The following is a 13,499-nucleotide window of genomic DNA, read 5'->3' on the forward strand; positions in this document are numbered from 1 at the left end:
CCTTTCTGGCCCCTACTACAGGAACTGATCTGCCTTCGGGCCATCCGGGATGTGAATGTGCCCAAGTTCCTGCAGGAAGACCTCAAGCTCTTCTCAGGGATTGTGTCCGACCTGTTCCCTACCATCAAGGAAGAAGAGACTGACTATGGCATCCTAGACCATGCCATCCGCAAGGCCTGTGAGAAGAACAACCTCAAGGATGTGGAGGGTGAGCTGCCAGCCCCGGGATTCCTGCAGACCCATGGTGTTCTAGTCTGAGGAAGTGTTGGCTCCAGAGTTGGAGACAGAGACAAGGCAATGCTGTACCAGGGTCCCTCATCACTGACCTGGACTTGTCTTTACTAGTGTCCTCCATGTGAGGGGCAGCATGTCTTTTTTACTAAGACCTCACAGTCTAGGTTCTCTGCCCATGGTAGGAACCATCCCAACCCAAGGTCCCCTCTCTAGCCTTGCTTCATCCAGCAATGAGTCTTTTTTGTGTGTCTTAGTTATAGTTTCCATTGTTGTGACAAAACACTATGACCAGCACAAGTTGGGAAGAAGGGGGTCTATTTCACCTTGTAAGTAAGTCTTGGCTCACAATCCATCAGTGGAGGAAGTTTGGAGAGGAACCTGGAAGCAGACACTGATGCAGAGGCCATGGAGAAGTGCTACTTACTGCAGTGTGCTTGTTCCCTTGCCTTGCTCAGCCTGCTTTCTTATAGCACCCAGGATCACCAACACAGGGATGGCACTGCCCACTGTGAATGGGGCCCTCCCACACCAGCCATCAACCAAGAAAATGTACCCACACGCTTGCCTGCAGCCCAATATGATGGGAACATTTCTCAATTGAGGTTCCCTCAGCCTGGTCCCCACATATACATGCAGCTAAAGCTCTTGATCTCCCCACAGTCTCCTGACACAGTGTCTCCCTCTTCCCCTCCTAGTACCTCCCAGATGGTCCTCAGGGGTGGGGGCTCTCTAAGGAAGGGTATCTGCACACACAGACTCTCCACCAGGGCCTGTTGGTGAGTTGGTCTCAGGCCTGCAGGGCTTGTACCTCAGTGCTCCCTGTTCCATGTGTAGCTTAACACTCCCTTCCCTGGCCAACCCTTGCAATTAGATCCAGTAAGTTTGTTAAATCAAGCCCTGGCCCCTCCCCCCACAGGCTTAAGTCAGCTTTGTCATCCCTAGGTAATTGCACCCTATTCCTTTGGCAGGGACCCCTGGGCCTGCCAGAGCCACAACCACCACAACCCCTTGGGCCAAAACAATGTGCTCTTTCCTAAAGCTCTTGACTGACTAGGACTCTGACCCTTGAACTTTATCTCACACTGGACAGAACTTTCTCAGGCTGGTGCTCTCGGGAGGCAAAGCTCTCGGCAAGCTGCTTTGGGAAAGAATTTGATTCTGAGGCCCCATGATGTCTGACCACCCAACTAGATGATGTTAGGCAATGGTAGTAACAGTAATAGTGACTGGCTTCTAGAGAAGTCCTACTTGTGCCCTGTAGGCCCTGTGCGTGGGGCTTCACCTGCCCTGCCTATGGCACAGGTGTTACTGCTTTTCCCACTGTGCTCATGAAGACACAGAGGCTCAGGGTCTCAAGTGACTCACCTAGGACCACACAAGCTAGCCTCAGAGCCATGGTTCAGTTCCACCTTTCAACCCGTGTTCCCCCGCCTTGTCCCCTAGGCTTCCTGATCAAGTGCATCCAGCTGTATGAGACCACAGTGGTACGGCACGGCCTCATGCTTGTTGGACCCACAGGCTCCGGCAAGAGTAATGTAAGCAGAGCCAAGCATGGCTGGGGTGGGGGTCGGGGGACATGTACCTCCAACAAGGGCATCAGCCTCCACCCATACCCCTCTGGTGTCTGGACTGCCTTCCCCACTCCCTGTAGTCCCCCAGCCCACTGCATCCCTGCTCTCTGAGAAGCCAGGAGGTCACTTTCTGGTGGTGACTCCCCAGTGTTACAGAGTCCTAGCAGCTGCCATGACATTGCTGAAAGGGAAGCCATCCATCAGTGGTGGCGTGTATGAAGCTGTCAACTACTACGTGCTCAACCCCAAGTCCATCACGATGGGCCAGTTGTATGGGGAGTTCGACCTGCTCACCCATGAGTGGTGAGTGTCCCCAAGCTGCTCGCAAGTGCGGCACTCCCAGGCTGCCTGCAGTGGCAGTGAGGAGTTTGTGCTCTCAGCAGAAAGCCTGGGATGATGTACACCACACCATTCCATCCCTTAGCGACTCTCCTCAGCTCTGTCATTGGCACAGTGACAATGATGGCAGGGTTATGGTGGCAAGGAAAGGGACTTGACACCTGAAGTGCGCCGGAGGAACAGTGGCTGGCATGGATGAACACTCAGCAAATGGCTGCCTTTACCCTGAGAGAAGCTGAAGAGGTCACTTCCAGGCCTAGCTCCCAGGCTAGGGCATGTATTTTAGGGAGATACATGCATCTGGGAGAAGGGCAGCTGAGGGGAAACAGCCTTGAATGTTAAAGCCCAAGGCAACAACAATGCAAAAAGTGAAAACCCCAAGCATCTTCTCTGCTCTCTCTCCAGTCTCCCATCTCCTGCTGGAAGTGTGTGCTTAGCTGTGGTACCCTGCGAGCCAGTAAGGGCTGGGCGCCAATGAGGACAGAGTCACCTTCCTTTTCCAATATGACTGCTCGGCTTCCCCATTTCTGTTTAACAGCCTTTCCCATGTTCAGTAGAAACTCACATGAGTGGTGATGGAGTCCATAGGTCAGCCTAGGAAAATGTCCTATTGAAGAAAAATATTTAACTGTATTTCAAAGCATACTAAAGAAGACTTTATATGAGACCATGAGCACAAATATAGAAACCACCTGGGCATGGTCTCAATATCGGGGACAGAATGGACTCAGCTCCAAATACAGCATGGGCCAATGGGGCAGAGTAAACACCAGTGGGTAGAAAATTCCTAAGAGGGCACAGGGGTAAAGGTGTTTGTGGCTAAACTGACTCCACAGGGTTCTTGCTTAAGATGGTCCAAGTGGTCAGACCTCACCTGCAGGAGGAGGGGAGTGGGGGCTGAACAGGTGTTGTGGTGGGTAAGTATGCGAGGTGAGGCCTTGTCCAAACTGACTTCGCAGGGCTGGTTGCTAGTGATGATTTCGTGGGGAAGTGCCCATGTGGGCCTGGGAGGCTCAGGAGCCAAGCAGAGACTTTCCCTGGCACATAAAACTGGTGAAAACTGAGCCCTTCTTAGGTTACAAAGCAGAACATGTCCCTTCTCCAACTCCTCCCACCTCCCCTCCCCACTTCTTCCTCCCACTGGGACACCGCCATTGACCTCCATGCACTGTGACTTCTGTGGGAACTCAGCAGGTCATTATACCATGTTACACCAAGAGCTCCCATTTTTCCCATTATAATGTCTTAATGAGTGAAAATATGAAAGAGTTAAAGACATGAGAACTAGTGATCGCAATACATTATATGTGAGTAATTTCACTAGTCAAAAAAATTTAAAGACACCATTAAGGAAATCAATAGACAGGTCATAGATTTGGAAATGCATTTGTATCTGTATGTGACCTTAGAGTTTTATTCAAAATATAGTAGAGCCCTGGCTGTCCCTACCCTGCCCCATCAGACAGTTCATTTCTGTAGATTCATTTGCCTGAGGTCAAATGCAATCTGTACATATTAAATGGAAAGTCCCAGGTATACAGAATTCATGCATTTTAAATTGTACACCCTTCTGAACAGTGAGAAGTGTACTGATCCATCCCATCCCACAATGGGAAATGAATCTGCCTGTTGACCACTGTGTTCCTGTTCTTTGTCTCCCCATTAGTACCTATCAGCCGTGTCAGTTACCAGACTGACTCATGGTCTTGCTGCTTGTGTTAAATAACCCCTCATTTAACGAACTATGGCTCCTTAGTGTAAACTTTTATTACAATATCCTACTACAAGTATTCTGTCTGTTAATATATCTGAATTATAAATCAACTTCTTCATATGTATTTATATATAGAATAAACCAGCTTATATATAGGATTCTGTGCAGTTTCAGATATCCACAATGGGGGGGATGGGGTGGAGAACCTTAGAATGTATCTTTTGAAGATAAATCAATGTATCAATGTTTTTAAGTATGAAAGCATTTTCTCTCTCTCTCTCTCTCTCTCTCTCTCTCTCTCTCTCTCTCTCTCAAAATTGACCAATACTTCTGTATCCACTTGGTCACCACTCAAAACTGTATGATATCAGTGTATGAAGACAGTATGATGGAACCCATTGTTAGACATGATTAATATGTGCTAATAAAATGTTTAAAAGCCAAGGGCCAGCTGGGTAACTAGGTTTCCCTGAGGACCATTCGTGCCATCACCCCGCCTCCCTGGCACCTACATCCTTTCTCCTCCCTGGTGGTTACAGGACAGATGGGATTTTCTCCTCACTCATCCGGGCTGGGGCCATTGCTTCTGACACCAACAAGAAGTGGTACATGTTTGATGGGCCAGTGGATGCTGTCTGGATAGAGAACATGAACACCGTGCTGGATGACAACAAGAAGCTGTGCCTCAGCTCCGGGGAGATCATCAAACTCACAGAGGTGTGCTGCCCCCACACACACCCGTGCTGCACACACACACACCCGTTCTCTTCTGTCATCAAACTCACAGAGGTATGCTGCACACACACACACACACACACACACATTCTCTGCTGCAGTTAGCTGGCTCTGGAGACTGCGCCACGCTGGCTAGGTCTCAGTCCACTCTTTCCTTGTTCCAGCACAACACACCAAGGAGCCCCAATGACAGGATCTTGGGCCCAGGCCCCAGCACCCACTCCCAGCCCTGAATCCCCTTTCTTGAAGTCACGTCCTATGCAGCTATCTTTCAGAAGACCTGCTTACTGTGGTGTTCCAAGTTTAGGACCATGGCACCTGCCCTGCTGGCCCCCTAGTCTATGCTGCCTAATGCCTTCCAGGTCCACTCCACTGTGGGCCTTGTCTGCCCTTTTTAAAGCCAGTTCTAGCTGTGTGTTCAAGGGCTGGGGACTCTGGTAGCACAAGCCTGACTACAGGGACCTGATTGATGTATTAGCTCAGCCCTTGAGAAAGTTGGCTGTGGTTTGGGTGTGAGCATTTCAGAGTGTATATGCACTAAACCTGAGAGCATGTGGCAGTCTGTGTGAGCCTGTGTGTGTGACTGGGGCTATGAAGCAAAAAACATATTTCCTGTTTTTTCAGGCTTCTAAGAACTCTACATTGGCCAGAAAGTCCAGAACTCTGCAACTCTGGATCTACCTTAGAGCTCTGTGGAGGGCCACATTATCAAATGAGGATTCAGGGATCCCTGAACCTCAGCTGCATCCCTGATCTGCCCTTCTGGGAGGATGGCCAAGCAGTTCCCCAAAAGCCCTGTATCTCTTTTCCTTACTTGGGAGCTGGTAGCTGTCCCACTTACATGTTCTATCTTGGCAACAGGCAATGACCATGATGTTCGAGGTGCAGGACCTGGCAGTGGCCTCACCGGCCACAGTATCCCGCTGTGGCATGGTGTACCTGGAGCCCAGCATCCTAGGGCTTATGCCATTCGTTGAGTGCTGGCTAAAACATCTTCCTTCCATAATAAAGCCCTATGAGGAGCAGTTCAAGAGACTCTTTATCAAGTACCTGGAGGTAGGTGAGACCACAGGTACACCCACCCAACGAGGTGGCAGAGGGCTGTCACCACAGGCCGTGCAAGCCTGGTGCTTGTTCCCAACAGAGTTCCATCAACTTCGTTCGAGCCACATTGAAGGAAGTGATTGCCTCAACCAACAGCAACCTGACAATGAGCCTCCTCAAACTACTTGACTGTTTCTTCAGACCTTTCCTACCCAGAGAGGTACAACCCAAACTGTTGAGCTGGAGGCCTTCCTGCCTGCCTCCTGTCCTCCTTGCTTGGGCTGTAATGTGCCTGTCCAGCCTCCTGGAAGTACTGGATCGTGACCCCCCTCCCCCATCCAATGTGTTGCGGGGAAACAAAAGCTACGTGATCTGCCCACTGAGGTTTCCCACAACTGCCTCAGACTTAGCCTAACGCTGTTCCCTCTGTTCCCAGGGCCTCAAGAAGATACCCTCTGAAAAGCTGAGTCATATCCCAGAGCTGATAGAGCCCTGGTTCATCTTCTCCCTGGTCTGGAGTGTAGGTGCCACAGGGGACTACTCCAGCCGCCTCAGCTTCAGCCAGTGGCTAAGGATGAAGATGATGCTTGAACATGTAAGAGGTGGAAGAACCAGGCCAGGCCCCCGGGGCCAATGGCAGGCAGCCCGCCCGGTCTCACAGGCTGTTTCCTTTGATCCTGACAGATGAAACTACTTTTCCCAGAAGATGGGCTGGTGTTCGATTACAGACTGGATGACGCAGGGATCAGCAACACTGAGGATGATGATGATGAAGAGGATGAGAACAAACAGGTGGGCACAGGGCTGCCTGGGAAGGACGGAGGGTAGAGCCCCAGTGGGCTGTGGGGACTTCCCCCTCAGTGAATAGTGGCCACTTAGAGAAAGCCACACTGATAGCCAGCAGGTCAGAAGCTGTTGGCTATGGATACCGTCACACAGAGCTTCACAATCTACCAGGTGTTGATTACTATGTCCATTTTACAGACATGGGAACTGAGACACAAAATTCTCATAATTAGCTAGTCAGTGGGAGAGCTGAACTGGAGCGTGGAGCTCGGAAGCTTCAGTGTGCCTCGCTTCCCAGACAAATGTTTCTTCTACACTGGTGCTGAGTCCAGGGACTGGCCCTCTTTTCTAGTTAACAGGCCCTTATTTTTATTTTTATTTTTCTGAAACCTAGCTCCCTAAGGGGCCAGGAGCATGCCTGGTATCCTGGTTAGTGTCCCCATCTTAACTGCCAGCCAATCAGAGCTCTTGAGTTCACCAATATTCCAGGGTCAGGGCCCTCAAGCCCCAGAGGAGGTGGCAGAAAGTCACAATGTAGAATCCTGCTGTGGAGCTTTGAGTGCATTTGGGTTTAAGCATCAGAACTGCCACAAGTGAGACGTGTTGCTTTGGCCAAACTGAGACCTTCATCAAAGGAGTTTGGCAAGGGTCATGGGTAAGGGAATTTATGAGGCAGGAACAATGGGGAAACAGTACCAGGCGGCCTCTAGTATCCAACTGTTAGTAGCTGGGCTCTGGTGTCCCCACTCCTCGGTCTGCCTAAGAATAAACAATGATTACCTTTGCATTCCTGGGCTATTCCATTCCCAGAGCATGTTCTTGCCAAGACCTAGGGACCAGCTGTGTGTAGGAAGGCTAACACCTCAGCAACTGCAGTCAGGTACACAGCCAGGAGTGGGAAGGGACTTCACACCCATCCTAAATCAGATGTGGTTCCAGGTTGCCTGGGTAAAGTGGATGGACTACTCGGCCCCATTCACCATGATGCCAGACACCAACTACTGCAACATCATTGTGCCCACCATGGACACCGTGCAGATGTCCTACCTGCTGGGAATGCTAATCACCAATCACAAGCCTGTGAGTGCCCTGTCCCAGCCCACCCAAGGCTCAGGTTAGGGCATGGCTAGTCTTGCACACCAACAAGTTGGTAACTCCCTCTGTGTCCGCTCTGCATGTGCCCCACCTTCCTGCTCTCACCATGTTCCCAGGTGCTGTGTATTGGGCCGACGGGCACAGGGAAGACGCTCACAGTCTCTAACAAGCTTCTCAAGAACCTGCCGCTGGAATATATCAGCCACTTCCTCACCTTCTCAGCCCGCACTTCAGCCAACCAGACCCAGGACCTCATTGACAGCAAGCTGGACAAGAGGCAGGACACCTCTGGTTCCTTCCTCGGCCACAGTGTCCCCAGCCTAGCTGAACCAGCTGCTGTGTCACAGCACCCTTCACCCAAATTTCGTTTCTGGCTTTGCCAGAAATGATGACCCAGCAGGAACCAGAAAGCCCCACAGGGGACCTTAGGTTGCCTTTCATATCTCCTCTGGCTTCTTTCAGTATCTATTTAGTCTATCTGCAGGGCTTTCACTGGCCACTAAGACAGGGCTGTGCACTTACCCACCTTTCTGGGAAGAAGGACTCTTTTTAAAGACCTAAGATAGAGGTCAGCATGTCCCAAATGTCCCAAGACAGAGGGCTGGTCTTGAGTTTTAGCAGTTTGGAGGAGACTAAAGTTTAGTGAGGACCTGGTGCCCATGGGCGCTGGGCTCACACTGCTCCCTCCCACAGGCGAAAGGGTGTGTTTGGGCCACCCCTAGGGCGCAACTTCATCTTCTTCATTGATGACCTGAACATGCCAGCCCTGGAAACATATGGTGCCCAGCCACCAATTGAGCTGTTGCGGCAGTGGATGGACCATGGTGGCTGGTATGACCGGAAGATCATCGGTGCGTGGTATCATGGGACAGCAGGAAGTGGGCCACATGTGCTGGGTGAAGAGTACAGTAGATGCAGGAGTAAAGGCCACTTTAGGAGTCCACAAAAAAAAATGTCTTCATCTCTCTTAAAACAAGGGAATGAACTCTTAGGTCAAAGAAAGATTTCAGTTTCTGTTGACACATTCTCTTTATATCGGTAAATCACATTTTTTGCATGCATATGTGTACATGTTTTTGGTGAGTGTGAGCACATGTGTTTGTGGGTTCATGTTGGGTATCTCCCTTGATTGCTGCCCACTTAACTGAGGCAGGGTCTCTCACTGAACCCAGAACTTGCCGATTTAGCTTGCCTACCTAGCCAGCTTACCCCCCTGTCTTACCTCCTGAGTTGCTAGGACTACAGACACACTGTCACACCTACCTGGCTTTTATGTGGGCACTAGGGATGCAAATCCTCTATGCTCTCTCCGCCACACCAGTGATCACAGTTTCAACATATATCTTATTGTGTGATTCTGACTTCCTACTCCCACTCAGGAGCCTTCAAGAACCTGGTGGATATCAACTTTGTCTGTGCCATGGGTCCCCCAGGAGGAGGCAGGAACGCTATCACTCCAAGGCTGACACGCCACTTCAACTACCTGTCTTTCATCGAGATGGATGAAGTCAGCAAGAAACGCATCTTCTCTATAATCCTGGGATGCTGGATGGGTGAGTATCAGGTTGGGCCAAGAGAGGCCATGGACATAGGCCAAGCTGGTTGTCAGACCAAAGATAGCTGAATGACACTGGGCAGGCAGAAGGGACTGAGCCACTAACTGCAACCCCAGCTTTATGCCTTTATTCTGCTGTTACAACTGTCAAGTTCACGAACCTCTCTGAACCTTGGTTTCTTTACCAATGGATGCTAATATTAGTACCTATCGCACTGAGTCTTGAGAGTTTAGATGCACATAGCATCTAAAATAAAGCCATGCATAAAATCTGCATATCGTGTATGTAATAGATATGAATCTCCACATATGCATTCACTCATGTAGAGACATTCGCAAGCTCATGTGGAATGACCACAACTTTTCTAGAACAGGAAAACCTAGAAAGACCAAAGGAGAAAAGTAACCCTGCTCCATCCTGGAGCTCAGAAAAAGTCACCCTGGATGCTGTCTCTAATAGCCTACCTCCCACCCAGCACACTCTGTCCATGGCATGCCACTGGCACCATGCTGGGTAGAGAGTGGTGGAAGTCAAGCCTTCCATCTGGCCTGGACTACCTTGCCAGAGTTCTAAGCCAGGTCTCCCTTTCATGTACCACTGGGGGAAGGGGCATACTTCTCTGATGAAGGGTGGGAAGCAGCTTCCTAGTGGGCCTCAGCTGGCCTAGGTGAGCAGCAAGTGACCACCTAACGCTGAACCTTATTTCTGTCTCAACCCTGCAGATGGACTCCTTGGAGAGAAAAGTTACCGAGAGCCTGTGCGTGAGTGTGGCCAAGGCCTGGGAGGATCTTGAAGGAAAGGGACTGTAGTCTGGGGGCAACCCTGGACTCTACCTAAAGCTAGGTAGGTTAAGGTTAGGACCATGGACCATAATGGGCCCTCCTCAGGCTCATCTGGAGCCAGAGCACAAGTCGGCACTCTTCCTCTTTGGCCTAATGGAGGATGGGGAGTCTCACATCCCCAGTAGCAGTATTTTCTGTTCCACTGGGCCACTCCGTCAACATAAAAAGATGTTGTGGGCCATGGTGGTATATGCCTTTAATCCAGCACTCAAGAGGCAATGGCAGGCAGATCTCTGTGAAATTTGAGGCCAGCCTGACCCACTGGTCTACATGCTAAGTTTGAGGACAGCCAGAGCTACATAGTGAGACCTTGTTCTAAAAACAAAGCAAAAACAGACCAACATGTCCTGGTTTCTCCCGTCTTAATTAAACAAAACCCCAAATTATCTCTGTCACCCAGATCCCTCCTTCACTCACTGCCTCACTCCTCTGCTTAGCTTTATAACAAAACTGTTCCAGAACTCTTCTCCCATTAACACGCCCACATCCCTCCTGTCTCCCATGGAGCTACTTCCTCCTCTGCTGACCTCAGTGAGAGAGTAACCATGCCAACAGTCAGCTCTCAGGCCTTATCCACTCTGCAAACAGCTCTTCCTCCCATGCCCTTTTCCCTCCTGGGTGTATTAATCAGTGTTGTGTTGCTCTGAAAAAAATAGCCTAAGGAAGGGATGGTTTTGTTTTGTTCGCTGGTTCAAAAGTTTCATCTCTAATTTAATTGCCTTGCTCCGTTGCTCTGGGTCTGTGCTGAGGAAAACTCCATGACAGCAGGAAGCGTGGTAAAGCAAGCATGCTCACTTCGTGCCATCCAGGAAGCAGAGGCAGACAGGAGGATGCCAGGGCCATGTATAGTCCTCAGAGATGCCCCCCAAACAGTCTTCTTCCTCCAGCCTGAACCACTTCCTTCACAGATTCATTACAAACCCCATTCATCGATGAATTAGCCTACTGATGAGTTAAGTGTGTTCGTGATCCACTCATCTCTCAGTGATCACATTCACCATCTAGGGACCAAGCTTCCAAATCACAAGCCTTTCCAGGGAGTCACTTCAAACACAAACTATCATACTAGGTGCCCCATCTTGGACTAACTAGACACTGACCTCCAGCCCCTTTTCCCTCTTAAATACACTGTCCTCAAACAGTCTCATCCTGGCTCAAATATAAAGTCATCTTTATGTCACCAACATCCAAGTTCATACCCTCAGCCCACACTACTCCCCTACACATCTGGCTTCACATTTCTCAGCTGTCCATTGTGTATCTCAGATTGAACCTGTCCAAATCCAAGTTTCCAATGCCCTGTCAGGCTCACCTTTGCTGATGGCAGCTCCATCCTTCCAGATGCTCATGACAAGAACTTCACGGTCATGCTCTTCCTCTCATGCCATCTGACAACTCAGGAGATCCTTTGGCAATGTCCACAGGGTCTGTCCTCAATCATCTCACTGTCCTGTCCTCATTCTCCCAATCATTTGGGCACCCCCTCCCCTGGTCTACTCACTCTGCCTTCACCCAGCAACGATCCATCCTCCTTCTGCAGTTAAAACGTTCATAAGCCTGCCTATATTCCTAGCTACTCAGGAGGCAAAGGTAGGAGAAAGATCACTTCAGTCCATGAGTTTAAGGCTAGCCTGGGCAAGACCCTGTCTCAAAAATACATAGCACCAAAAGTATAGTAAGATCAGTGTTTCCCTTCTGGTCAACTGTTGTAGCCAAGCGACAGTGCCAGGAAGTGTCCATGCTTCACACCCCATGTCACATCTCCCGCTCAGCCTCTCCCATTGGTTTTTCACCTCCTGTCCCAGGCATTTGTTCTTGTTGGGCCCTCTGCCCGGACACTCTCTCCAGCAGTGCACACGCTTCAGTCTCACTTCTTGATCTCAGCTCAAATGTCTCCCTTCTCGGGGTGATGTCCCCCAGCATTTCTGGAGTCACTCCAAAGCCTAACTTTGAGGTTTCCCAAACTTTCCTCTTGCTGCAAGTTTCTCCGTAGCATTTTCCACCTGGTTGCTGTCTCCTTGTCAGTCCACTTCCAGGAAAAAGCTTGCCACGGGTGAGAGGCATCTCTGTGTGTCAACCTCTTGCTCACCACCTGGAATATGCTTTGTCTCCTGAGCCTTTGTCCATTCTGAGCTCTCCCGGGACCCCAAGTTCCCACCCTCAGAGTTTAGTTCCAGGTGAAGACGGGTATTTTTTCATAGAGCCAGCCAGCACATGAGTATGGTAGTAAGAAAAGCCAGATGGAGCTTTAGCAACCTGACAGAGGGTAGTGAGCCCACAGGGTCAAGCCTGAGGTCCAGGTTACCCTACACTCACCAAAACATTACTCCTGAAGCCATGTGTGACACAGCATTGCCATGTCCAGGTCTGGCCATAGGCTCATGAGGCAAGGCAGGAAGGACTCACCCAGACCTAAGCCCATTCATGCCCACAACTCTGTGACTGCATCTCAGAGCCCTGTATGTGACAAGTTGTCAGGAATGTGGGGGTAAATCTATTGCACAGAGAACAAGACATCCCTATTCTAAGGTAGGGACATCAGGAAGGCCTTACAAAGAAGGAGGCGTCTAAGAAGGGGCTGAAACAAATGTGGACTCAAAGCCTAAGGCTATGGAATGGGTCCTAGGGTAGATCAAAGGAGCAAAGCTAGGACCTGTCTTCGTGACCCAGCCCATTCTCGTGTCCCACAGCTGGGGCCCCCAACATCGTCGATTTGACTGATCCCCTTGTGGATGCTACCATCAGTGTATATGCTACCATCACCTCCCAGCTGCTGCCCACACCAGCCAAGTCCCACTATACCTTTAACCTGAGGGACCTGTCCAAAGTCTTCCAGGGAATGCTCATGGCTGAACCAGCTAAGGTAGAGGTGAGTATCTGCCAGGCCTCCACCCCATGCCCCTGTTGCCCTTGCCATCCTCTTTAGACATCTCCCAAGTTTAAGCCTTCAGTCTCTAACCCTCATGTAGCCAGGCCCTGAAGAGACTGGAACACTAGAGCCTGACCTTTGTGCAGCTAAGATAATCTTGTGAGCCAAACTCATGTCCAGAATTGTGATCATAATGAAGTCATAAAAAGAACAAGCCAGGCCGGGCAGTGGTGGCACATGCCTTTAATCTCAGTACTTGGGAGGCAGAGGCAGGCGGATTTCTGAGTTTGAGGCCAGCCTGGTCTACTAAGTGAGTTCCAGGACAGCCAGGGCTGCACAGAGAAACCATGTCTCAAAAAAACAAAAAAAAGAACAAGCCAGGAGAAGACAAGGAGCCAGGAGAAATTCTAGTAGAGGCCTTCCATGTGAGAAGACTTGGGTGGAGCTGAACAAGTGTGCCTTTGGAATCTAAGCATGTGGAGATATTAGGAGCTGGCAGTGGGATGCACAGGAACCAGAATGTACAGGCTGTGGGTCCAGCAGAGAGCTCAGATGGGGAGCCACATGGAGCCACTGGCTAAACAACCAGAGTGTGGCTGGCCCTAGGAAGGTTGGGATGGATAAGACAAGCTCATAGCCAATGAGTTAAGAGAAAAGTCTGGAACTTCCTTTGTGTGCCCAGGTACCCTGGTGGAGAGGCATGGAAGCTGGAAC

General features: G+C 50.2%; 1 protein-coding gene across 1 annotated transcript in view; it reads left to right on the top strand.

Moving 5' to 3' along the window:
• Dnah1 (dynein axonemal heavy chain 1) overlaps positions 1 to 13,499 on the top strand; it is a 63,363-nt gene that overhangs the window by 32,674 nt on the left and 17,190 nt on the right. Inside the window, exons 34-47 of the mRNA XM_028787518.1 lie at positions 22 to 208; positions 1,678 to 1,769; positions 1,954 to 2,108; positions 4,398 to 4,575; positions 5,455 to 5,649; positions 5,738 to 5,857; positions 6,074 to 6,232; positions 6,322 to 6,429; positions 7,363 to 7,503; positions 7,635 to 7,795; positions 8,212 to 8,369; positions 8,898 to 9,071; positions 9,797 to 9,835; positions 12,607 to 12,785. Of these exons, the coding sequence (XP_028643351.1) occupies positions 22 to 208; positions 1,678 to 1,769; positions 1,954 to 2,108; positions 4,398 to 4,575; positions 5,455 to 5,649; positions 5,738 to 5,857; positions 6,074 to 6,232; positions 6,322 to 6,429; positions 7,363 to 7,503; positions 7,635 to 7,795; positions 8,212 to 8,369; positions 8,898 to 9,071; positions 9,797 to 9,835; positions 12,607 to 12,785 (2,046 nt within the window). The remainder of the gene's footprint in view (positions 1 to 21; positions 209 to 1,677; positions 1,770 to 1,953; positions 2,109 to 4,397; positions 4,576 to 5,454; positions 5,650 to 5,737; positions 5,858 to 6,073; positions 6,233 to 6,321; positions 6,430 to 7,362; positions 7,504 to 7,634; positions 7,796 to 8,211; positions 8,370 to 8,897; positions 9,072 to 9,796; positions 9,836 to 12,606; positions 12,786 to 13,499) is intronic.

This window comes from Grammomys surdaster, unplaced genomic scaffold (genome assembly GCF_004785775.1).
Source record: "Grammomys surdaster isolate TR1022 unplaced genomic scaffold, NIH_TR_1.0 125669, whole genome shotgun sequence".
Lineage (NCBI taxonomy): Eukaryota > Metazoa > Chordata > Mammalia > Rodentia > Muridae > Grammomys > Grammomys surdaster.